Source organism: Chanodichthys erythropterus, chromosome 3, assembly GCF_024489055.1.
Source record: "Chanodichthys erythropterus isolate Z2021 chromosome 3, ASM2448905v1, whole genome shotgun sequence".
In the NCBI taxonomy this organism is placed as follows: Eukaryota; Metazoa; Chordata; class Actinopteri; order Cypriniformes; family Xenocyprididae; genus Chanodichthys; species Chanodichthys erythropterus.
This window is the reverse complement of record NC_090223.1, coordinates 34,718,038-34,742,764: the sequence shown is the minus strand read 5'-3', so window position 1 is coordinate 34,742,764 and position 24,727 is coordinate 34,718,038. Positions and strand designations below refer to the sequence as shown.

Genomic DNA, 24,727 nt, shown 5'->3' with positions numbered 1-24,727 from the left:
TATTTGTATACCAATTATTGACCAATATACATGGCACTGGAAACATTTTGGAGCCAACCGTCACCGTCATGTGGCTTGAAATAACAGGTATCAGAGAGACCCATTTTCTGGGACAATGACTGGATATTTAAGGTGCATAAATACCACAGAGAAGAGTGGAATCAATATCCCACTCACACACACAAACACACACACTCACACACACACACACACACACACACACACACACACACACACACACACACACACACACACACACACACACACACGCACACACAAACACACACAAACATATGCAAACACTCTCTGAAATAAGCAGACACATATTCAGAGCAGTGATACATTAAGCAGAGTTCAGTCGGTGCATCCCATCAGCATTGGGCATATGAGAGAAAAACAAATCGAGAAAGAGACAAAAGCTGAAAAAGAGGATGTAAATCCATTGTTGAGGTCCTTTGTGTCAGTAGAACCGTTGTAGGAGTTTGAATGAGAGAGAGAAATAAGGCAGGACATTATCACGCAATTGTGTTTGGCATACTTGTGCCAAACATAATTCTAGTCCAATCTCAGCAAGGTACATTTCCAGAATGCCAAAGTCCTATGGGCCCACTGAGTTACCATCTGTGTACCACTATACCACTCCTAAGCTTAGCCCCCCACTCCTCCTTCTTTTCCTTTCCTCTCCTAATTCTTGCTCCAGCTTCTTTCCCCTATTTTTGCATGTTGGCAGAAAGTGAGGCAGTTAGATAGATGGGATGGAGATGGGATGATCCACCAAACACATTCATCATGAAGGAAAGGGAACATGATTGGCCGATTTGAGCTCAGAAGGTACATGCGACATGACTGGTTGGAAATTGTGCTTTGCTTGGTAAACGCCTTTTGATTGCGGTTTGGTTTGCATTGCAGAGTGAATGTAATTGCTTAGTAAGATTTGGCTCAGATTTACTTTGTTTATGTCCAAAGAGTCGCTGACTTGATTGAACAGGATTTGATTCACTTTTAGGTCAAGTTATTGGTGGTTCTTTACTTACGAAAGTTTTTCATGTCATTTTGCATGCATATTTCAACAGCATTTAATAAAAATCCCAACATCTGCTGTGCATTTAAGTAAATGAATACACAAAGCACATACTTCCATGTGCACGTGGCCATTCTGTCTACGTAAGACAGGGGAGGTGTTGGTGAAGGCACCCAGTCACATATAGGCAGCTAGAAAAAGATAGTGTGGCTTTATGCTCGCAGTGGCAGCCATGTGAGGCCATATGTCATCTTACACAACATGGTGCTATGAAGACCTTACACCCGAGAGTTGCTCATTGGAGTGTTCAGAATGTGGACTTTGTCATCTGTTCACACAAGAGCAAAAAAGTAACAAACTCTGATTCAGTCTCACATGCATGCAAACAAGAGTTGGCTGTATGATACCAGCATTTTGACATTTATAAAAACCAGCCTCTGTTACAAATCAACAGCCTCAGACAACCAATAAAATGACACTGGGCTGTCAATAAATGAAATCGTTCAATGTAATAATTTGTGGTTAATCTCATGTTTTTTAGATCAGTGCTTCAACACATTCAGTTGTTGGTTGATTTGTTTGCAGAATATGTGCACATCTGCTCGCACACATAAGGGTATAACAAAAACACATAACTGCAATAATACACATGGAAAGTGCAAACGAGCACTGATCTCAATGTAAATGTGCAATAATTTAATCTTTTCTACACTTTTGTAACAACTTTTGTCTGTCATCTTAGGGTTTTCCCATTAATGCAGAAATACTTTGTAATTGTTAACTTTTGAAGATCATTAATTTCTCTACACACAGAGTTTAAATGGCTACTTCCTATTTGGATTGGTTTATACAAATTAATTGAAGTTATAGATGAGAAACTATTCAATTAAATTGTTCAAGTATTTAATAAACTATTAAAGGTGCCCTAGAACGCTTTTTCACAAGATGTAATATAAGTCTAAGGTGTCCCCTGAATGTGTCTGTGAAGTTTCAGCTCAAAATACCCCATAGATTTTTTTAAATTCATTTTTTTAACTGCCTATTTTGGGGCATAATTAAATATGCGCTGATTCAGCATGCTTCCCCTTTAAATGCTCGCGACTCTACAGTACATTAGCAACATGCTAACGAAACATTTAGAAAGACAATTTACAAATATCACTAAAAATATCATAATATCATGGATCATGTCAGTTATTATTGCGCCATCTGCCATTTTTCGCTGTTGTCCTTGCTTGCTTACCTGCATAAAGTCTGATTATTCATCTATGCTGCTCCAGATGTTAATTCTGCCTTGTGTAATGCCTTGAACATGGGCTGGCATATGCAAATATTGCGGTCATACATATTAATGATCGCAACTGTTGCGTCACAGTCGGTGTTATGTTGAGATTTGCCTGTTCTTCTGAGGTCTTTTAAACAAATGAGATTTGCATAAGAAGGAGGAAACACCTTTAAAAAATGTAATTTAAAGCAGTGGTTCTCAAACTTTTTGACCCCCATAAGATATTTCCTCTAGCATTCAGTTTACATTTACATTTTGACGTTTGTCATCTGGGTCAGGTATAACAATGACCAAAGGGTCATTGTTTTTGTACATTTTTTGTACATTTTTCACTTTTGGAGATCTGTTGTGTTCATTTGCTGTTGACACGGCCACTTGCTGTCATTGAGTATTTTTGTCGTAATTGTAATTATTAGGAGTGTAATGATACCCTTGTGTCACGATTCGATACATATCATGATACGATATTATTGCGATACTCCAAGACGTGGTAAAAAGTTAACAAAAAAATATACTGTTGATTAGAATGCTAAATTTAGTATTACATTGGGGGTGGAAATGAATAGGCTTGGTGCTGGTAACCCAATGCACAGGACAGTGGTGACACCAGAATAAAAATATTCATGATTTTGAAGCTGAAAATACAGAAAAATACGAATGCTTGTGTTGTCATTGACTAGACATATTTAAATTATATAGGCCACTTTTTACTGGTAACACAAGACATTTGGCATTATCAGGACCGACAAATATTCCCCCATTGCATTATTGTACATTATATTCAACACTATATAAAGTAGTTTAATGTAGTAATGACAGTAAAACTCTGTAAACTTGATTTTTTTCTCATACAATAATTTTCATTTTGGGTGAACTATGCACAATAAATATTGTCATTGTCCACGATACAAATTGTTGCATTTTTGTATTGCGATATATTGTGACATGATATTGTTACACCTCTAGTAAATAGGGATGCACCGATTTTTCTTGGCTGATTCTTTTTTTTTTGGGCAAATGGGCCGATTCTGATACCAGAATTTCCTCTATTAAAGTATTTAGTGCAATCTGTTTCACAGACATAGAAGGTAACTCACTGATTGTGGGTATCAGTGTTATTGTAGTATAATTTATATATTATTATAGTATTTATTTTTGTATTTTCAGTTTTTATTTTAATTTTTATTTTAGTATTTCTATTTAGCTTTAATTTATATTTATTTCTCTTTTAATTGTAGAATGTAAACTTAAAGAAACTTAAATAAAATTAGAAATGTTGCCTTGGCAGCTTACTGAAATAAAATACATTTTGCAAATATTATTTTATTTTATTTAAGCTTTATTTTAATTAACTAAAATGATTTTTAATATCCACTAACCCGTTAAAATTTGTCAAATTCAGTGTTGTTTAATCTTCAAAACAACCGTAATTCTTGTATCAGCTTGGTAACCTGTGAACATGACTTTTCAGACAGACTGATGATAAACTCTTGTTGCATCTGAAATCGAATACTTCTCTACTATATAGTATGCAAAAAACAGCATAGCAAAAGAGTTAGTACATACGAATACATAGTATTTGAAAAAGTACCTGGATGACCTACTACCACCGAGATTCTGAAGTGCGCTTTCACTGGACACTTTACTATCCCATGAGGCCATGGAGAGGGATTTATGAATGTGAAATTTCTTTCACACTACCCACATTAAAGGGTTAGTTCACCAAAAAATGAAAATTCTGTCATTTATTACTCACCTTCATGTTGTTCCACACCCGTAAGACCTTCGTTCATCTTCAGAACACAAATTAAGATATTTTAGTTGGAATCCGATGGCTCAGTGAGGCCTCCATAGGGAGCAATGTCACTTCCTCTGTCAAGATCCATAAAGGTACTAAAAACATATTTAAATCAGTTCATGTGAGTACAGTGGTTCAATATTAATATTATAAAGCGACAAGAATATTTTCGGTGTGCCAAAAAAACAAAATAACGACTTATTTAGTGATGGCCGATTTCAAAGCACTGCTTCAGAAAGCTTCGGAGCACAGATGAATCAGTGTGTCGAATCTGCAGTTCGGAGCGCCAAAGTCACGTGATTTCAGCTGTTTGGCAGTTTGACCAGCGATCCGATTCATGATTCGATACACTGATTCATTTATGCTCCGAATCTTCCTGAAGCAGTGTTTTGAAATCGGCCATCACTAAATAAGTCGTTATTCTTTGGCACACCGAAAATATTCTTGTCGCTTTATAATATTAATATTGAACCACTGTACTCACATGAACTGATTTAAATATGTTTTTAGCACCTTTATGGATCTTGAGAGAGGAAATGACATTGCTCCCTATGGAGGCCTCACAGAGCCATCGGATTTCAACTAAAATATCTTAATTTGTGTTCCGAAGATTAACAAAGGCCTTACAGGTGTGGAACGACATGAGGGCATTTTTGGGTGAACTAACCCTTTAATACTATATAGAACATACTTTTCATAATGGTTGTGAAGTAAATTCAAATACAAATGTAGTACCTACTAGGACAGTATGCGACTTACACCTGGTAAAGTCAGCCAATCAGATCGAGAAAGTGCAGTTTCAGTTGTGTGTGCACTGTGCAGTAATGCCTCAGATGGTCAGTGAGTCTGTGGGCGGTCCGTGGGCAGGCTGTCTGAAGCCCAGACACATTGGACACATGTATATGGTGTATGTGTTCATCGTGTGTGTCGTTTGAAAGATCTGTAAATATATTTCAGACTGACCACAGCACTGGATACACAAACTTTGGTTTATTTGTGTTTATTGTAAAGATCAGAACAGAACTCATTTTCTGTTGTTGTTGTTGTTGTGTGTGTGTTTGTGTGTGAGCAGGAGTTTGCAGTGTTGACCAAAGAGCTGAATGTATGTCGGGAGCAGCTGCTGGAGAGAGAAGAGGAGATTGCTGAGCTCAAGGCGGAGAGGAACAATACACGGGTCAGTAACCCCATAACCATAATCTGTGTGTGTGAAACAGACATCATATCCTCTTATATCGCCTGCCTGTGCTTGTGGTTTTGTGTTTAGGGTGTTTGTTTTTGATGAAATGTTTTGGCTGGGGTACAATATCCTACTCTTGCCATATATCAGAGGCAAGGAAGGCAGTGCCTCTTTAAAAATGGAAAATAATTCACAAAAAAAATGCAAATATTACAAAATATGCCAATAAAAAGTGTAAATCATATGTGTATAATCAAAATGTTGGATAAGTGACAGTCACATGAGCATTTAAAGTTACGAAGGAAGCAACTTCTCTCTCTTGCCTCCCCTGAGCCCATTGAGTTTTAATGGTTTTTATGGTTGTTATTTTGGAATAAATGTAAGAAAAGATGAAAAACCCGAAGAGAAATATACTTTGTTTTAAAGGGATAGTTCATCCAAAAATGAAAATTTGATGTTTATCTGCTTACCCCCAAGGCATCCAAGATGTAGGTGACTTTGTTTCTTCAGTAGAACACAAATGATGATTTTTAACTCCATCCGCTGCCGTCTGTCAGTCAAATAATGGGAGTGGATGGGAACTTGGATCAATAACAGTTGAAAAAACATGAATAGACAATTCCAAATTAAACTCTGTGGCTCGTGACGACACATTGATGTCCTAAGACACGAAACGATCGGTTTGTGCGAGAAACCGAACAGTATTTATATAATTTTTTACCTCTAAAACACCACTATGTCCAACTGCGTTCAGCACTCGCTTAGTGAGGTCTGAACGCGCTCTGACAACTGAAGTGATGTCTAACACTAATTTTCTGACCTCACTAACCAGATGCTGAACGCAGTTGGACATAGTGGTATTTTAGAGGTAAAAAATGATATAAATACTGTTCGGTTTCTCACACAAATCGATCATTTCGTATCTTAGGACATCAGTGTGTCGTCACGAGACGCAAGGATTAATTTGGACTTGTCTGCATGTTTTTTTGACTCTTATAGATTGAGTTCCCATTGACATGCATTTTACTGCTGACAGACGGCAGCGGTTGGAGTTAAAAATCATCATTTGTGTTCTACTGAAGAAACAAAGTCACCTACATCTTGGATGTCCTGGGGGTAAGCAGATAAACATCAAATTTTCATTTTTGGGTGAACTATCCCTTCAATAATTACAACAATAATTTCACTATTAATGTAATAGAATTGCTTTGTTTGTTGTTGTTGTTCTGAATTACCTTTATATTACTGTTGTGACACAAGGTCTACTTGTCAAGTCAATGTTTTGTCCTTGGCAGTAATGGGGAAAATATTAATTAGCTTTTATTAAGCAAGGATGAATTAAATTGATCAAAAGTGACAGAAAAGGCCTTTATAATGTTAAAAATATATCTATTTCAAATTAATTATGTTCTTTTAAACTTATTTTTTTACTGTATTTCTAAACAAATGAATGCCGCCTTGGTGAGCATTAGAGACTTTCTTCAAAAACATAAAAAAAATCTTACAGACCACAAAATTTTAAATGGTAGTGTATGTGACTCTCCTAAATTGATCCTATCCTAGGAGATGTTCACTAGAGTAAAAATGAGTGATAACTACTCCCAGTCTCCCCAGTTCACTTTCTCGGTTTCTTCCCCATGCCGTCTAGCTCCTGCTGGAACATCTGGAGTGTTTGGTGTCTCGTCACGAGCGCTCTCTGAGGATGACTGTGGTGAAGAGGCAGGCTCAGTCTCCTGCTGGAGTCTCCAGCGAGGTGGAGGTGCTCAAGGCCCTCAAGTCCCTGTTCGAACACCATAAAGCCCTGGATGAAAAGGTCAGCAGCCCTTCCCTACTCTGTCCTGTCCTACACCATGTCGGCATGACGATAAATCCAAATATCTGAATTTTTGTGACCACAGCTGTTGTTTAGTTTCTGTTTTCCCTGTGTCGTGCTGGTTAGTCCTGCTTATAATGAAAACACATTGGTCTAAAGCTCCAAATATGACCAAAAGCACCATAAAACTATCACAAAAGGAACCCTCATGACAAATGTACAAATTTAAAGTCTTCTAAAGCTATACAGAAAGCTTTATGTGAGGGGAAATAACAACATCTAAGCCATTATTTCTCTGGTGCTGAGTAAGTTTCATTTATTTGGTAGAATTTTTCCTTTAAGACCCAGAAACCATAACCTATTAATTCTGTGTTAAGGCACAGCTATCACTGAAGTAGGTGAACCTGCTCAGATTGCACTTTACAAACTCGTTAAGAAGTTTTTAAGGATGTCAATGTGTAAACAGCCAGACGTCTATAGAATAAATGTGTCTCTTCAAAGAGGGGATGTATTTTTGGACAGGTTCTCCCTGTTGATTCATTGTCTATTGTTCTTCTCTCCCTCAGGTGCGTGAGAGATTGCGTGTGGCTTTAGAGAGAGTTGCCGTTCTAGAGGAAGAGCTGGAATCGTCTACAAATGAGGTGAACATCATACTATCGTGATATATGTTTGTACCCCCTTTTCTCTCTGTACGTGGCACGCTGGTCCTGCATGCTTAGATTTGTTCGTTATGCTCAGGTACTGTCTTTACGGGATCAGATTAAAAGGAGAGAGCGGGGTTTGGACAATGGAAAGGAGGTGAGTCACAACTGTTTGAATCTTGTATTGAATCTTTTCATTGTTCTTTTCCTCATGTTCCTCTGTTTTTCACGCAGCGGCTCCCGAACGGCCCCTCCTCCATCTTGGATGATGGTGAGATCGACAGACAGAGAGAGGGAGAGATAGAGCGACAGAGAGCAGAGCTTTCACAGTTAAAAGAGAGACTGGCGCTCATGTGCAGACAGGTGAGTGTTGCACTGCTGCCTGCAGAGGGAGCATTTCAAGGCATCGTAGTAGGCACACTCCCGTCAGGACAAATTGATTCAAGCCAAGTTCTAGCCACATTTATCCAACATCGCATGTATACTTCACAGAGAATGCAATCCCATAAGACTGTGGTGTCCAACTTATCCAAAAACACCGGCCAGGAGGTTTCTAGTATTATGGAAGACTTTGGCTGCATCTGAAATTGCATACTTCTCTACTATATAGTAGGTGAAAAACAGTATGTGACAAAAGCAGTATGTCCGAATTCGCAGTACTCATAAAACAGTAGCCAAAAAATAACTAGATGACCTACTTCTTCCAGCGAGATTCTGAAGTGTGCATACGATGGACACTTTACTATCCCATGAGGCCATGGGAGAGGATTTGTCAATGGCAGTGAAGCGACGTAACTGACGCTGGTAGGTCACGTGATAAGGGCAACATGGCGAATGTATTATGTCCAGATTACATTCATTTTACACACATTCAAACTATTCATACATTCATGTGAAGTAATTACTTATTCAAAACAAGTACCTACTCATGAGAGTATGCGATTTCGGACGCAGCCTTTGATTATCTGGTTCAGGTGTTTTTAATTGGGTTTGGAGCTAAATTTTGCAGGAAGCAGGATTGGACATCTCTGCCATAATGAATTCATTGAGCTGAGTAATGCTGGGTACACACCACAGGATATTTGGGTCGATTTCTCCCTTACGACAATCCTAGGTAATGTCCCGATTATCTTGATGGTTCTACAGATTATCTTATCAGATTTTTCTGTGGTGTGAGGTGTGTTAAGAGTGACTGAATCTGTTCGGAAGAACGTCGGAGCCGCCCTGATCGTGAATCATAAATATTCCATGTTGAATATTTACGATTAGAAATCCTGATGTGTGGAGGGAACCCCGAGGACAAACGTAAGCACGCTCTGGAGATTATCACGTGAAATTAAACAATATCCAATCAGAAAACAAGCTTACAGAAGACGCAGCACAAAGTAAAGACCATGTTCCCGCCATCTCCACGACTTTACCCAAATCCTTTTCTTTTTTTCCCTGTGAATTTTCTGTCAAAATCATTCCGAACTCTATCATCACAATTTCTTGCCTATTGTCCGCCATGTTTATTCGGAAGTCTCGAGAGATTTTGCGAGATTCCCTGTGTTCACAGTCTGGACTCAGGTTGAAAGTCTGTGTTGTGGAGCAAAACGGTTAAATCTAGGATTTTTTTCCTCATGTTTGTGGTCTCTCACATTTTGAAAATCGTATAAGATTTTAAAAATCTTTTAGTGTGTACCTAGCATTAAAAATAATTCCAAGATGGCAGACATGGCGAGAGAATTCAATAAAAAAAATAGAATATTTTATTCAGTGCCATTTATTTATTTTACTATATATTTTATATAAATTCTATTTTTGTTAAATATTGTAATATTAACTAATTACAGTAATTACTGTTAAAATTACAGAAAAAAATTATATCTTATATACATATTTCATGATAAAAATGTTAATTAAATTAGTATTACATTTTATATATATATATATATATATATATATATATATATATATATGTATATACAAAACTAATAGCAACTCTACTGAAATATAAATGACATGAAAACAAAGTGCACTATTTGTGTGATGTGTAGAACAATTTACGAGGTGGTTAGGAAGGCAGTTGGGTTTGGGAACAGAGCTTGTAAGTGTGTGTGTGTGCTATGCATATATAATGTTCACAGTCACAGGAAGGAAATACGGGACAGACGGGGTGGGAGAAGACCTACAGTATGACACACTCTGAATTCTGACACATTTTGGATGAAAAGGTTCCAGTTAGCCTGGCATTCCTATGGTTGCCATAGAGATGCAGGACCAGAGAAGATGCTGAGCGAAAGACGGTGTCACATTCTGCTGCCCTCTGGTGGATGTATGCAGCATTCCAAGATTTAAAAAAAAAAAAAAAATCAAGAAATGGCAGAGGGAGAAACGGCTACTGGAACGCATCCAAGTTTCATTGGCTCGTTTTTGTGTTTGCATGCGTTCATGCGCACATGTTAACGTCTGAGCCTTGTCTCCCATGTGCAGGTTGGAGAGATCGAGGAGCAGCTCACGACCGCCAGGAGGGAATTAGCTAAATCTGAGGAAGCCAATCAGAAGCTTCAGAGGGACGTGAAAGAGGTGGGTCAGAGGTTAAGTTCTCATCGAGAGCGCTTCAAAACAAAATCAAGAGCCCCGTGTCACGCAACCACGGTTTTGCTGTCATCCCGCCTCCCTTCCCATTTAGAAGGGTTTCCTGCCACTATGCAATGATTAATTGTTGGTAAAGTGCTCTAGTTGTTGATGGGTGTGCCTGCCAGCCAAAGTGAGATCAATCAAACTGCCAACAAAATAATCAGCTGTCTATCTGACATTCCTCATGGAAGAAGTCTAATTTTCTGTATAATAGAAGCATGCTGTACTCTCCTGCGGTAACAATGACTTGCCAACTTGGCAACAGCGCTTGTTTCATGTCACCGACTCGCTAGTTATGGAATTTTCCGGAATTGTTGGTTGCTACCGTGCTGGCTTGGTGTCCTATTTAAAGTGGATGCCTTTGCCTTGAGCAGGTTTTGTTGCTTATAATCTGCTTCGACTGCCATAAAGTACAGTCTCGATAGTGGAAAATTAAGGGTTTTTTTCACAGTTCCCAAGACAATTTGCCTTTCGTTTTTTTTCCCGATACAATTTTCTTTCATCACTTTTTCCTCCTCCCTCATAATAATTATGTAATATTCTACAAAATTTTTTTTTTGTTTCACTATAAATATTTATAGTCTGCTCAGTTTGAAGTAAATGGTACGGTACAACTGCTGTCTAGACAGTGCCCAACCATAATAATGTTACTGAATGGTCTGATTGTGATCGTTTATGTGTGTTTTTATTTCTGCAATCAGTTAAACATATGTTGTTGTCTTTGACATTTTCCCTCTTTTTCATGTCACATTTTTCCCTCCCCTCAACCACAGGCGCTGTGTCAAAGAGAGGACATGGAGGAAAGAATCACCACTTTAGAGCGCAGGTAAACTAGACCAGATTAGACCAGGGGCATAAACCACTTAGACTAGTCTTAAAAGTTAAGACACTAATGTTTTTCTTGAAGAGTGGTCCTAATTTTTAAAAGTTTATTATATAAAAAGGTAGATTGGTGTAATTTGAATTAGAAAAATAACATTGATTACCCCTTGGTTAACTGCAAGCTGGTCAAACTAGTTCTTAAGACTAAGCTTATGCAACTGGCCCCAGATCTCACTGCTGAGTTTTTGTGGGAATTAGCCCAGAATGCACTTTCGAATGACACACATAGTGTTTCAGTTTTGATTTATGAAGCGCCCTGCAGATCGTCACCGTGTGTGTTTTTGTCTGTAGGTACCTCAGTGCCCAGAGGGAGGCAACCTCTCTCCATGACATCAAAGACAAGCTGGAGAACGAGCTTGCCAGCAAAGAGTCTTTATACAGACAGGTACAATCATGTACAGACACACATGAAAGGTGTAACTATTGAAGGAACATTTAACATTGTGTTCATCAACAGGAGTCTCTGGGGGTTGTTCTCAGGAAATGGTGCCATTTGTGTCTGAAGATTTTGTTTTGTTTTTATTTCAGGCTTCAAGACTTTTCTTTCTTTTCATATTTAAAGAAATCTTTCAGATTTTAACACCTTAGGCCAATGGGGGGGTCACACTATCGCAGATTTTTTTCTCTCTTCTAAATTCAGGTTATTAGTCAACAATTAGGCCTTGATTTTTTTTCTAACCACAACGTCAAGCTATGATTTTTCCCATATTAATAAAATTATTATACATAGAAAAAAAAGCATAGACACTGAAAGCGTGATATTTTTATTTCAATAACAGCTAAATTAAATACTTTAATATAAACACTACAGTTCAATAGTTTGAGGTCTTACAGTGAAAAGTGTAATATTGTTAAATATTATTACAGTTTAAAATAACTTTTCTATTTTAATATATTTATTGTACTTAAAAGATTTCAATATTAAAAACAGTTGTGCTGATTAATTTTTTGTGGAAACTTTGGTCATTTATTTTCAGGATTCCTTGATGACTAGAAAGCTCAAAAGAACAGCGTTTATTTGAAATAGTTTTTTATTTAATGTAAAACACTTGTCACTGTCACTTTTGATCAATTAAATGCATCCATGGTGAATAAATGTATTAGTTTATTCAAAAAGTAACAACTTTGGAAAGGTAGCCTAAATTTTATTTAAAAATTAATGGTTATGAATAAACTGTATCAATGTAAATTGATTGGTTTTCTGATGTAAAAAAAACTTTTTTTATAAAAAAAAATAAAAAATATTGTATTATTATTATTATTATTATCACTTATTATTATATTATAACTTATTATATTATACTTATTGTAACTTATTTTGTACTTTTATAAATAAATCTGTTTTTTAACTGTCTTGCATTTCATGAATTATACAACTATACAAGCTTATACCATTTGCAAGTGTTCAAAATCTGACTTCAGATTTATAATAATGGAATGGACGATTTATTTTTATTTTTTTTCTGGTAAAAGTTATTCATTCCATATCTTTATGTATTTTAAAAGCCTTTCTCTGTCAAATCTCAAAAATTACTTCCACAATGAGCAACACTTTATTCATAATAAATAGAGATATACTATAGATTTAGACATTCTTAGCTATGGAACCACAGATCAGTGTTAATGTACCTAAATTACTGTTTGCATTTAAATCTAAGTGAATTTATATTGTTGATTTAAAGGTTTGTGGGTTATTTAGAATCTATTTCCAGGCTCTGTGATATCTCTAGACGTGTTGGTTTTACGTAACATATGTCTTTGCCTTTCTTACGTATCTAAATGATCGATAAAGTAATAGCCATTAAACCTTTCATCTGCTTACATTTGTTTACCTGATAAATGTTGGTTCATAATTTTATTTCTTTATTATTTTCATTTAGTTATTTGGCTTCATTTGTGACCTTGTGAGATTTTAAGAGAAAGTCCACTGTATTTTTACCAGGTCTCCACCAAAAACAAAACACTTTTTTGTCCCCTGAAGAAACCGTGTTCCTTAGGTGTTCTTTATTGTCTTGGTCTCATTGTTCTGTCACTTCTCATCCCTCAGAGTGAAGAGAAAAACAGGCAGCTCCAAGAGCGTCTGGACGATGCTAAGCAGAAGCTGCAGCAAACCCTCCAGAGGGCTGAGACGCTGCCCGAGATCGAGGCTCAGCTAGCCCAGAGGGTGGCGGCACTCAACAAGGTATGTGCTGTCAGGTTCAGATCTGTTTGTCTCTTTGTGGTCCTCTGCTATTAATACATTTCTAATTGGAGAACAGGTTGAAACTATGTTCAAATGTATTTTACCCCTGCTCTGTTGTTTAGGCGGAGGAGCGTCACGGCAACTTTGAGGAGCGATTGCGACAGTTGGAGGCACAACTGGAAGAGAAGAATCAGGAGCTACAGAGGGTGACTTGTCCTCTCTTTTTATGTTTGTTCAGCATGTCAGGCTCAGATAAAGTGAGGCATTTTTACTATGGATGATCTTTTGCAGTAACATAAAAAAGTTAAAAAATGAATATGCATGCTAAAAATATCAAGTTGACATATGCGCAGAATTTATATTTTCTTTGATTCACAAACATTACATCAACATTAGGAGTTTCTAAGGGTGTGTTCACACTTGGCAGGTTTGGTTCGATTTAAAATGAACTCTGGTTTGATTGCTCTGTTAGTGTGGTTCATTTGAATCAATGTGAAAGCTGCATTCTAAACCCTGATGCGACCCAAACAAGCAAGACCCACTGCTTCCAAATCAACTCTGGTGTGGTTCGACTGAAACATGAATGCAACATGGACCAAAGACACCTAAACAAACCAAAAACTGGGAGTTATGTCACAATATGTGTCCCCAAAAAGGACAGAATGCTCAAGCAGGTTTTTCTTGTCATTGTCACAATGTTTCCCGTTACAGTTTGGTACAGGTGCCAGAACTGCCATCTCCTTACAGCAGATTTTCATTTGTGAGATTTTTCAACTGAGGTATTCCTGGCACAGTTTTGACTCCTTCACATATTTTATAAGCTCTTTGTGAGTTCTCAACTGGTAAAAATACCATCATGTGTATGTATGTACATGTATTGTTTTGCACACAGCATTGTTTTGGATGTGTGGTAAGTTCTGTCACAAAATCTACACCATAAAAGCTGTTTTATGTTTTGTATCTTTAGTTTGGTATTAAAAATGACAGTGTGAATGCTAAGTGAACCAGGACTAAATGTATCATTTTCTTTTTTGGTCCATATCAAAATAATCAAAGAGAATCAAAGTACAAGTGTGAACACACCCTAAATGAACTAACATCTACAACATGTGTTTCTTTAGATATAAAATACATGTTTTATAAAAAAAATAAAAATAGTGTTATTCTTGGATCTCTGCCTGAAATCACATGGCATCATCTCTCATCACCTTCATGTCACATACCTTTTATTCACTGTTAGTTAAGTATATACTCAATACTCATCATCCTTCGCCTTTCTCTCTTTTTTTCACCCTCCTATCAGGCGAGGCAGAGGGAGCGGATGAACGACGAACACAACAAGCGTCTCTCTGACACGGTGGACAAGCTTCTGTCTGAGTCCAATGAGAGACTTCAGCTGCACCTGAAAGAGAGAATGGCTGCTCTGGAGGAGAAGGTATGATCCTCCACAATTTCAGATTCGATTTCTTTGACAATGCTGCATACACATACAGAAAACAGAAAAATAGCCTTGACATGTCACCACTTCTTTGATGTTTACCTCAAAATCCAGATGTTGCCTCAATTTTATTTGAGTCTAATAGGAGTTCCAGGCTTCCTCTGTGTCCGCCCTCTTTATTTCAGCATGAAAGCAGGTGTTCAATGCATTTCTCATTAGAGAATCAGTGATGAATGGCCAAAATGTGATTTGTGCTTAATGTCAGAATCAGAAGAACACAAAAGACATGACTAGACTATGGTGTAGGAATTTGCAAAACTTTTCAAAATCCAGTTGTGGGATGCCTGAACAAATACTGTAGTTAACTAATCTGTCTGGAGGAAGTATAATTAGGCTGTTTCTGGTTGGTCTGACCTTAGACGGATGTGTTTGTAAGGGGGCATTTACAAAAGGCGTGTTCTGGCATTCAAAAACAGATTGAAGATGGTATGTCTCAAGATGCATTTTTAAAAGTTAGGAAAATTATTTTTATATAACCATACTGCCTTAAAAACACCAGGTTTTCCAGAATATTTTCATGATTTTCAGGTCTGGAAATGTCATGGAAATCAATAAATCTTAAAAGGTCTATGAAAATCATGAATTAAAGCCATAGTTTTTCTATAATTTTCTTCTCATTGTGATCAGTTTTAAAATATTTATGTTTTTTTTTTTTTTTTTTTTTTAAATCCTTTTCCAGGTATCACAAAAGACTAGAATTATCATGGAGATTGTCGTAATTACTGTAATTACTAGATGACAACCCGGACATTCTGCCCAGAGCTGTTCACGCCCTTGGACTTGGAATGATGCATTTCTAAAGCAACACTATTATCAATAGACAGAAGTACAATTCAAGAAGTAAATGTTGTTATGCAGTGCATTATAGTTTATTAGATAGATATAAACCTCTGTGCTAACTACATTAAATGGTATTTTTGTTTATTTTCAGATTGAGACATGCTCAATAGTCAATTATGCAAATTATTAAATAGAAATATTTTGCGATAACTTCTTAACTACAATTTACTGCTGAAGCCGCTACATTTTTCAGAGTCACAGTTAGAGCTCTTCAAAAATTCAGAGTTTTCATGTGTATTTACATGTTCCATGAGGATGTAAATGCTTTGTGATTACGGTAATGCTGATGTGACATGAACACACCTTAACTGTGCCACTGTCATAGGTTTGATTCCCAAACATACAAAGTACTTTGGGTAAAAATGTCTGACAGTTGAATGAATGTAAATGTAATGTATTGTTTTACAGAACGCTCTCTCTGAGGAGCTTGCTAACATGAAGAAGATCCAAGATGATCTCTTAGCAAACAAGGTACATCCCTCTATAAACTATAAAAAACTGCTGCTAAAAAAAGGTTCTGTTCTTTTGACCTGTGTCCAGATGGCTACATTATCTGATACTAATGTCTTATTCCTCCTAGGATCAACTGATTGCAGAGCTGGAGAGGCTTCAGCTAGAGCTGGACCAGCTGAGAGGAAGACCTGGTTCCTCTTACTCACGGTAAGCCACAAAACATTTCTGCTGTCCCCTATTAAAAGATCATTTATGACACTTCATGAAGCCTGACAGATTTATTAATCAATATTTATTCTATAGTTGACATGAAACGTTTTTTTACAATCCATTTTACTTCAATATGTGACACACATTCAAAAGTTTGGGGCGTCTTTTTCTTTTTTGAGAAAAATTATTGAGCAAGTGACATTAATGAGAAATGCTTCAAATAAATGCTGTTCTTTTGAACATTCTATTAATCCAAGAATCCATATATCATCGTTTTCACAAAAGTATTACACAGTAAGTTTTCATCATTGATAATAATAAGAAATGTTTATTGAGCAGCAAATCATATCAGAATGATTTCTGAAGGATCATGTGATACTGAAGACTGGAGTAATGCTGCTGAAAATTTAGCTTTGATATCACAGAAATCTTACAGACTCCAAACTTTTGAACGATGGTGTATTTCTGAGTAAAACTGGGTATTTAATGAGGAAAATGTGATGATTTTATCCATCAGAAATCATTTTGATTGTGATAAGTGTGTGTAATCCTGTAAATGGGCAGATTTCATGTTGTCTCCACTGTTTCTTTATTAGGTCTCTGCCAGGAAGTGCTCTAGAGCTGAGGTACTCCCAAGGAGGAGGGTCACTTCCTGCTGGCTCCACCACCCACCTAGATCATTATGGAAACACAGGCACAGGAGGTGTGGTCAGGCGGGCTCATCGTGGACGTTGGGGCGGTGCAAGGGAGGATGCTAGCAAAGTGAGAAGATTTTTGTATGAACTTGCTAATAGATTAACAAAATGGCTTAATATGAAATTAAATGTGTTGTTTCTTACCTTTCTCTTCTGCAGTATGGTGATTGGGACAGTGGAGCTTTGCTGGGCACTGGGTTCGAGGGCGGCGTGGAGGACAGGTGTTCTGATGATGAAGAGGATCGTGAGACGATCTTCGGCTCAGAGCTGCTCTCACCAAGTGGCCAGACAGATGTGCAGACTCTCGCTATCATGTTGCAGGAGCAGCTGGAGGCCATCAACAAAGAGATTAAGTGAGTTTGCTCGAGACAGAGGGACCTTGAGACCGCTTTGAAAAATCAAACTTTCATTTAAGTTGAAGCAATGGAGAGTGCTCTGAAAGGGAGGTTAATGGGTCTTTGAAAAGTCTTTAATTTAGCTTCATGAAACCTGCAGAAGCCCTTGTCTTACCCTCCTGTCATATTTTCGTCAGGCTGATTCAGGAAGAGAAGGAAAGCACAGAGCTTCGTGCTGAAGAAATTGAGAGTAGAGTCAGCAGTGTGGCTCTGGATGGCCCTCCCATGCCCCCGACCTCTCTGGGACGGGACAGCACAGGACGTGGCTTCATCCCTCCATCCCTCACATCCTCCACCCTGGCATCGCCCTCTCCACCCAGCTCTGGGCACTCCACTCCCCGTCTACCCCACTCCCCAGCACGCGAAACAGACAAACAGGTAGGAGCATGTGCTTTTTTTGTGGACGTGTATTGTTATCACACATTGAGTAAACATGTGCAAACAGCTGACTCTATACCTTTCTACCCATCAGAACAACAAAGATGATGACAGGTCCCTAGCCCTTTTGGACTCCACCCCTCCTCCCACCCCTCGTGCACTGCGACTGGACAGGATGACACACACTCACCCTGGTGCAATGTTAGATGACAGTCGTGAGTTCCGAAGGTGCGTTAATCGGCCAAAAATCCATCCATGCATAGGACTGATATTCTGAGACTTCATTGTGCAAAACATCTTTGCCATCATACTTCAGTCTTAATGTCTTTGTATAAGTGACCTTTCTCCATTTCTCTGTGCACTCCAGCCTCTCAGCTGATGGCAGCAGCTCAAACAGCAGTCAGGACTCCCTCCACAAGGCCAGCAAAAAGAAAAGCATCAAGTCTTCCATCGGCCGGCTCTTTGGGAAGAAGGATAAGGTCCGAATGGGTCAGCCTGGACGTGAGTCAGCATCTCTGGGTGAGTATAACCTAAAAATACAGCAAAATCTACAAAAATGAAAAAAGTGCTTGTCAAAAAAAAAAGCACTGCACAAAATCAGAGTGATATACTTAAATTATCCAGAAAAAAGGAGAGCGATGGGACATATCAACAGACTTATGGCCTTTTTTAAAGGTGCCCTAGATTCAAAAACTGAATTTACCTCTGCATAGTTGAATAACAAGAGTTCAGTACATGGAAATGACATACAGTGAGCCTCAAACTCCATTGTTTCCTCCTTCTTATATAAATCTCATTTGTTTAAAAGACCTCCGAAGAACAGGTGAATCTCAAAATAACACCAACTGTTACGTAACAGTCGGGATCATTAATATGTATGACCCCAATATTTGCATATGCTGGTTCATGTTCCCAACATTATGAAAGGCATTAGACAAGGGCAGAACGTCTCGATCTGTGCAGAGCTGAATCAACAGACTAGGTAAGCAAGCAAGGACAATAGCAAAAAATGGCAGATGGAGCAATAATAACTGACAGGATCCATGATAGCATGATATTTTTAGTGATATTTGTAAATTGTCTTTCTAAATGTTTCGTTAGCATGTTGCTAATGTACTATTAAATGTGGTTAAAGTTACCATCATTTCTTACTGTATTCACGGAGACAAGACTGTCGTTATTTTCATTTTTAAACACTTGCAGTCTGTATAATTCATAAACACAACTTCATTCTTTATAAATCTCTCCAACAGTGTAGCATTAGCCGTTAGCCACAGAGCACCATCAAACCCATTCATAACCAAATGTAAACATTCAAATAAACACTGTACTAGCGCGATTAGACATGCTGCATGACGAACACTTTGTAAAGATCCATTTTAAGGGTTATATTAGCTGTTTGAACTGTTTTTATGTTATTTAAAGCAAGCACAAGCTCTTGGGGCGTGGAGCACGAGATTTAAAGGGCCACACACCCTGAATCGGCTCATTTCTAATTATGCCCCAAAAAAAGGCAGTTAAAAAAATGAATTTAAAAAAATCTATGGTGTATTTTGAGCTGAAACTTCACAGACACATTCAGGGGACACCTTAGACTTATAATACATCTTTTTAAAAAAAGTTCTAGGGCACCTTTAAGTAACAAATAACTTTTATTTAAGTCACAATTATTGAGCATGATTTGCTATATGCTAGTTGTTTGCTTTAACATTAGTGTGAGGGACATTCTCATTCTATAGAGCTTTTGATTGGACAAAAACCTGTGTAATACAACACAAGACATCAATATTTTTAGGTCCATTTTCCTGGAATAGAAAAACTGTATGTTGTATATATAAGCACACTAGCATTCAAAAACTTGTTGTTGGTAAAAATGACAAATTTTTTTTGACAGAAGTCACTATTGCTCTCCAAGGCTGCAATTATTTAATTAGAAATACAGCAAAAATAATAATATTATGAATTATTATTACATAAATTGTAATTTATTCCTGTGATGGCAATCAGTCTTCAGTGTCACATGATCCTTCAGAAATCAAGAAACATTTCTTATCATTATCAATGTTGAAAACAGCTTGAGCTGCTTCATATTTTTCCTCTTACTTTTTTCGTGATTCATTGATGAATGGAAAGTTCAAAGGAACAGCATTTATTCGAAATTGTTGTGTATATCTGCTAAAAATGAATTTGGACAACCTTTAAGGAGTGCACTACCATATAGCTAGCTTTAAAGCTAACAGATGTAAACTAAAATTCCAATGTTGATTTTATGTGATTTTTAAAGGAATGTTCTGATTTCAAAAAAACTCTATATACATTTTAATTCGATCTTATTCTATATTAAAATAAATGAAACTTAACATGAAAATGAATGGGACACTGATAATTGCTTCAGAATAAACTGACCTCAAAGTGATTTCTGTGGTAATTGACAACTTAATGTTCTTTTAATGGGCAGTAAAGTGTTTAAAAACAAGTGTTTATTCAGTTCTGTTCATTTTTTTTTTCACCCTTAACATCTCGTATGAAACATTTCTGTGTCTCCTGTAGCCTCGACCCCATCAGATGACCTGGGCTCTGTGGATCCCCTCGGACTCACTAAGATGGCCGGTCCGGTGGACAAGGACCGTCGCAGCAAGAAGAAGTAATTTTACTCTCACCATGTGTAGCTTCCTTCACACTCTGTATCTCATTCCTTGTACTGAACGAAAGTCTCTCCCTTTCTTTTAGACATGAGCTGTTGGAGGAGGCATGCCGACAGGGGCTACCCTTTGCATCCTGGGATGGACCCACTGTTGTCTCCTGGCTGGAAGTATGGCTCCATATCTGAGTGTTGCAATGGATATAAAGGAGCCTTGCTTAGTTTTATATTCAGGGATGACGCGTGCCTATAGGCGAAGCACAGTCAGGGCAGCAAGAAAGAGTTCATATTTAATTGATTTATTTATTGGACATTCATTTGGAATTATTGCACTTATATCAACGAGTTATCACCCCATTAGTTATTCTTAATCTAAATTAACTTTCCTTCATTCTACCTAGTAGTGCCACTGCCGCCCTGCCCACACCCCAATCTTAGAACATGCAACACCCCGATGTACATCCAAAAATATCATCAAAGCAAATAAAACTATCTGGAAATGAATACAAAAGATGACGACTTTTATGGCTGGAGATGGCTAATGATTTTAAAGCCTGACATGCACTTTTGAAAGGTAACGTTAGTCTTAAGAATGTTTGTGTGAGAGAAAGCGGGGGAGAAGTCACGTAGCTCACCTTTGCGTGCGTAATATTTATATATCATAACCACTAAGAAGAGCATGCGCAACTGACGGGATTTCGGTTGTATGAGTACCGCTTGCACACCGTCGCTTCACCCCTACTAGAACTACCAATGATTTGCAGCTTTCCGTGTGTCTCACACGAAATGAACTAGAGACTTGGGCTTTCCGCATCTCGTATGAAATTGTCTTTGTCAAATTTGTACTTTTGCTGACCTGATTTATCAGCGGCCCACCAGGAATTCTTCAGATGGACACTTCAGGCCTGTACATATACTAATAATCTAATATAGTACAGAATTTGCATGTACAGCTGTACTAGTGGTTGCGTGCTGATTTTTTTACATTGCAGAATGTATGCTTTTAGTGCAGTTTTATCAATAAATGAAATCTAGTCTTTCACATGCATCTAAAGATCATGTTTAATTGTGAGTGTGAAGTGGGGGCGACACAACAGTGTTTTGCCTACAGTGGCAGTTGTTAGTTTTGTACTTTCCTAAAGATCACCCCTCTCTCTCTTTCTTTCTCTCTCTCAGCTGTGGGTGGGCATGCCAGCATGGTACGTGGCAGCATGTCGTGCTAACGTGAAGAGCGGAGCCATCATGGCTAACCTGTCAGACACAGAGATCCAGAGAGAGATCGGCATCAGTAACCCTCTGCACCGCCTCAAACTAAGACTGGCCATTCAAGAGATGGTGTCCCTGACCAGCCCCTCTGCCCCGGCCAGCACACGCTCCGTACGCTTGAATACACTCAAATACTCTCATTTGAAGCATCAAACAATTATAATTCTTTTATAAAATTACAATGGGTTTCAAAACTCTGAGACCACAAATGAAAAAATTAAAGGAATCGTTCTCTGCCAAAAATAAATCAATTCTCTCATCATTTACGTCACCCTCATGCCATCCCCTGATGCATATGACTTTCTTTCTTCAGATAAACAAAAATTAAGATTTTTAAGAAAATAATCCGTCTCTGTGAGTCCTTATAACACCACTGTTTGATGCTTAAAAAACAGACAGCAATCGTGATGGTTATCCATATGACCTCAGTGGATGAAGCATAAAGTTTTAACATTTTCAAAAAAAATTTAGATTTTGAATTCCATATTTTCACCCCACTTTAATATAACAATTCTTATAAATAATAATCCTGTTAACTTTATGTGTGTTTTGTGTTGTTTTCTTTTCTTTCCACAGTCAACCAGTAACGTGTGGATGACCCATGCTGAGATGGAGTCCCTGACCGCAGCAACCAAACCAGTTAGTAGCCACACTTTTATATATAGTCAGTACTTGTTAATGTTGCTCTGACTAGGTTACTAGTTTGGGAGAAGTAGATGTAACAATGTTGAAGCATTTAATTACAAGAATACATTTAAGATAGCCACGGATTTGGACACGAAGGGCCAGATTTACTAACAGCTTGCGCCAGCGCAAACCCTCTTTTGGCAATAAAAACTGCTGTCAGGATTTACTGAAGACACGCAATGCAAAATTAGCACTGAAAAGGCGTGGACTGGGTCGTTTTTGTGGCTGACCTCATTGCATATACATTTGTAGGAGTTTCCCTTTCAGTCGCAAAATTTATGGGAGGAGAGTATTTAAATGAATGCAACGCGATTTACTAGTGTTTGAGCTAGTCAGTTTACTGGTATTTGCGCCATTATGTAATGCCCAAAAAAGCATGTCCTGACCCATTTTGTGACATGGCTGCAATTGTTGCTGCCAGGAGGAGACACTGCAGAGAACAGAGAGTGATAGAAGGGAGAAATATTCATTTCTTTGGAATGCCAGAGGATCATCAGCTCTGCTTATTTGCTACCCAACGCTAATTTGCACTGCTCTTGGTAGATTGCATTGGTCATTATGTAAATGATTTGATCTGTGTTCTTTAATTTGCGCGTCAGATCACGCACAAAATTTGCCACTCCCATCAGCACATTTGTGGAATTGCGTTCTCCCGCTAATTTGCTCCGTTTAGTAAATCTGGCCCAAACCTCTTACCCACCATTGATTCATGCAATTCTGACACAGATATTTTCCTATGATACTGTACTGATAATTCAGTTTTTGTTCTGTATTAATTAGACCATCCTGTTTTTTTTCTTCAGTTTTTTTAATTGTACATTTTATCTAGAAAAAAACATCACAAGTGTGGGATTGTAAAGCGCTCTGCCCCCTAGTGGACAATATGAGAGGCGGCATGCGGAGAGAGTGGAGTGATCGGACATGTGTTGATGTGTCTCCTTCTTTCTCTCTCCCCCTCTGTGTGTCTGGCTAGGCTGTAGCGTTGAACATCCTCAACTTTCCCTCTTTTTTCTGTTTCAGTGTGAACTGCTTCCAACTAATGACCCGGTCACTAACAAACTGTTCCTCCCTTTGTACCTCTCTTCCTGCTTTCCCTCTTCATTCTTCTTTCCTCTTCCTGTCCATCGATGTGTCTTTCCTTCTTCCCCTCTGCTGTGTTCCTTATCTCCTCTTCCTCACCTCTCTCCTATCATGCTATCACCTCCGCACACAAGGAGCTGAAAGAGATTAGCTGGGATCAGGTGAGTAACGTCATTACGTCCATTAAACACTTTCAGAACTGATGGTGTCATCAGATGCTTGAGACTAAATTATCTTAAAGTAAAGCCTAAATGACACACATAGAATCACTGCTGTTTCCTTTTTGATAAATGGAAGGTAGTTCAGAGCTCAACAGTGTAGGATTTTTTTCTGCTGGCCACAAGACAAAAAATATAAATGTCATTTTTTAATATAAATTTAAATTTTGGATTTTAATTTTTTTTCTAAATGTATATTTAATAACAATAACTAATAATAATAAAAAACACAATATTAAATATTAAAAATACATTTTAAATAATGTTTATGTTGTATATTTCAACATATTTATTTTTTATTGAGGTTTTTTTAAGTTTTTATTGAATATTTATATTTTATTTTATATTTTATTTCAGTTACTGAAAACAGTTTTAAATAGTTTTCTTTTTAATTAACAATACAATTTTTATGCTAGGCAAAAAAATCCATGTGCATGATCCAAAAAAAAAAGAAAAAAAAGGAATAAATGAATAATAATAATAAAAATAATAAGATTTAGTGCTGATCCAATAAGACAAGTGACAGTTTCATAAACTGGCCTAAACCTTTATTGTTAAGCCCTGAAGTTTGGATTTGTAGGCGTAAAATACACCTTGCAATGAATGAACTGAAATACAACTGTGAGATATAACATGCATTGTTAATGTTTTTTGTGGTAGATCCTGGCCTATGGAGATATGAACCATGAGTGGGTAGGCAATGATTGGCTGCCTAGTCTGGGTTTGCCCCAGTACAGAAGCTACTTCATGGAGTCACTGGTGGACGCCCGCATGTTGGACCATCTGACCAAGAAAGAGCTGCGTGGGCAGCTGAAAATGGTGGACAGTTTCCACAGGTGTTTTCTCTTTCCCTCCCCCCATCTGTCAAATGCTGCCACACACTTCATTATTCCTTCTCTTTATCATTCTTAATCTCATTCCATCTAATGCCAATCAATTATTTTC

General features: G+C 37.7%; 1 protein-coding gene across 1 annotated transcript in view; it reads left to right on the top strand.

Annotated features, from left to right (window-relative positions):
• Nucleotides 1–24,727, top strand: part of ppfia3 (PTPRF interacting protein alpha 3) — a 37,612-nt gene that overhangs the window by 3,424 nt on the left and 9,461 nt on the right. The window contains exons 3-26 of the mRNA XM_067374305.1: nucleotides 5,177–5,278; nucleotides 6,930–7,094; nucleotides 7,661–7,735; nucleotides 7,833–7,916; nucleotides 7,970–8,098; nucleotides 10,211–10,303; nucleotides 11,131–11,183; nucleotides 11,531–11,624; nucleotides 13,287–13,421; nucleotides 13,544–13,627; nucleotides 14,725–14,856; nucleotides 16,168–16,230; nucleotides 16,340–16,419; nucleotides 17,019–17,184; nucleotides 17,277–17,470; nucleotides 17,650–17,890; nucleotides 17,985–18,118; nucleotides 18,258–18,409; nucleotides 20,441–20,534; nucleotides 20,621–20,702; nucleotides 21,708–21,908; nucleotides 22,374–22,436; nucleotides 23,699–23,725; nucleotides 24,443–24,618. Coding sequence (XP_067230406.1) covers nucleotides 5,177–5,278; nucleotides 6,930–7,094; nucleotides 7,661–7,735; nucleotides 7,833–7,916; nucleotides 7,970–8,098; nucleotides 10,211–10,303; nucleotides 11,131–11,183; nucleotides 11,531–11,624; nucleotides 13,287–13,421; nucleotides 13,544–13,627; nucleotides 14,725–14,856; nucleotides 16,168–16,230; nucleotides 16,340–16,419; nucleotides 17,019–17,184; nucleotides 17,277–17,470; nucleotides 17,650–17,890; nucleotides 17,985–18,118; nucleotides 18,258–18,409; nucleotides 20,441–20,534; nucleotides 20,621–20,702; nucleotides 21,708–21,908; nucleotides 22,374–22,436; nucleotides 23,699–23,725; nucleotides 24,443–24,618 — 2,819 coding nt within the window. The remainder of the gene's footprint in view (nucleotides 1–5,176; nucleotides 5,279–6,929; nucleotides 7,095–7,660; nucleotides 7,736–7,832; nucleotides 7,917–7,969; nucleotides 8,099–10,210; nucleotides 10,304–11,130; nucleotides 11,184–11,530; nucleotides 11,625–13,286; nucleotides 13,422–13,543; nucleotides 13,628–14,724; nucleotides 14,857–16,167; nucleotides 16,231–16,339; nucleotides 16,420–17,018; nucleotides 17,185–17,276; nucleotides 17,471–17,649; nucleotides 17,891–17,984; nucleotides 18,119–18,257; nucleotides 18,410–20,440; nucleotides 20,535–20,620; nucleotides 20,703–21,707; nucleotides 21,909–22,373; nucleotides 22,437–23,698; nucleotides 23,726–24,442; nucleotides 24,619–24,727) is intronic.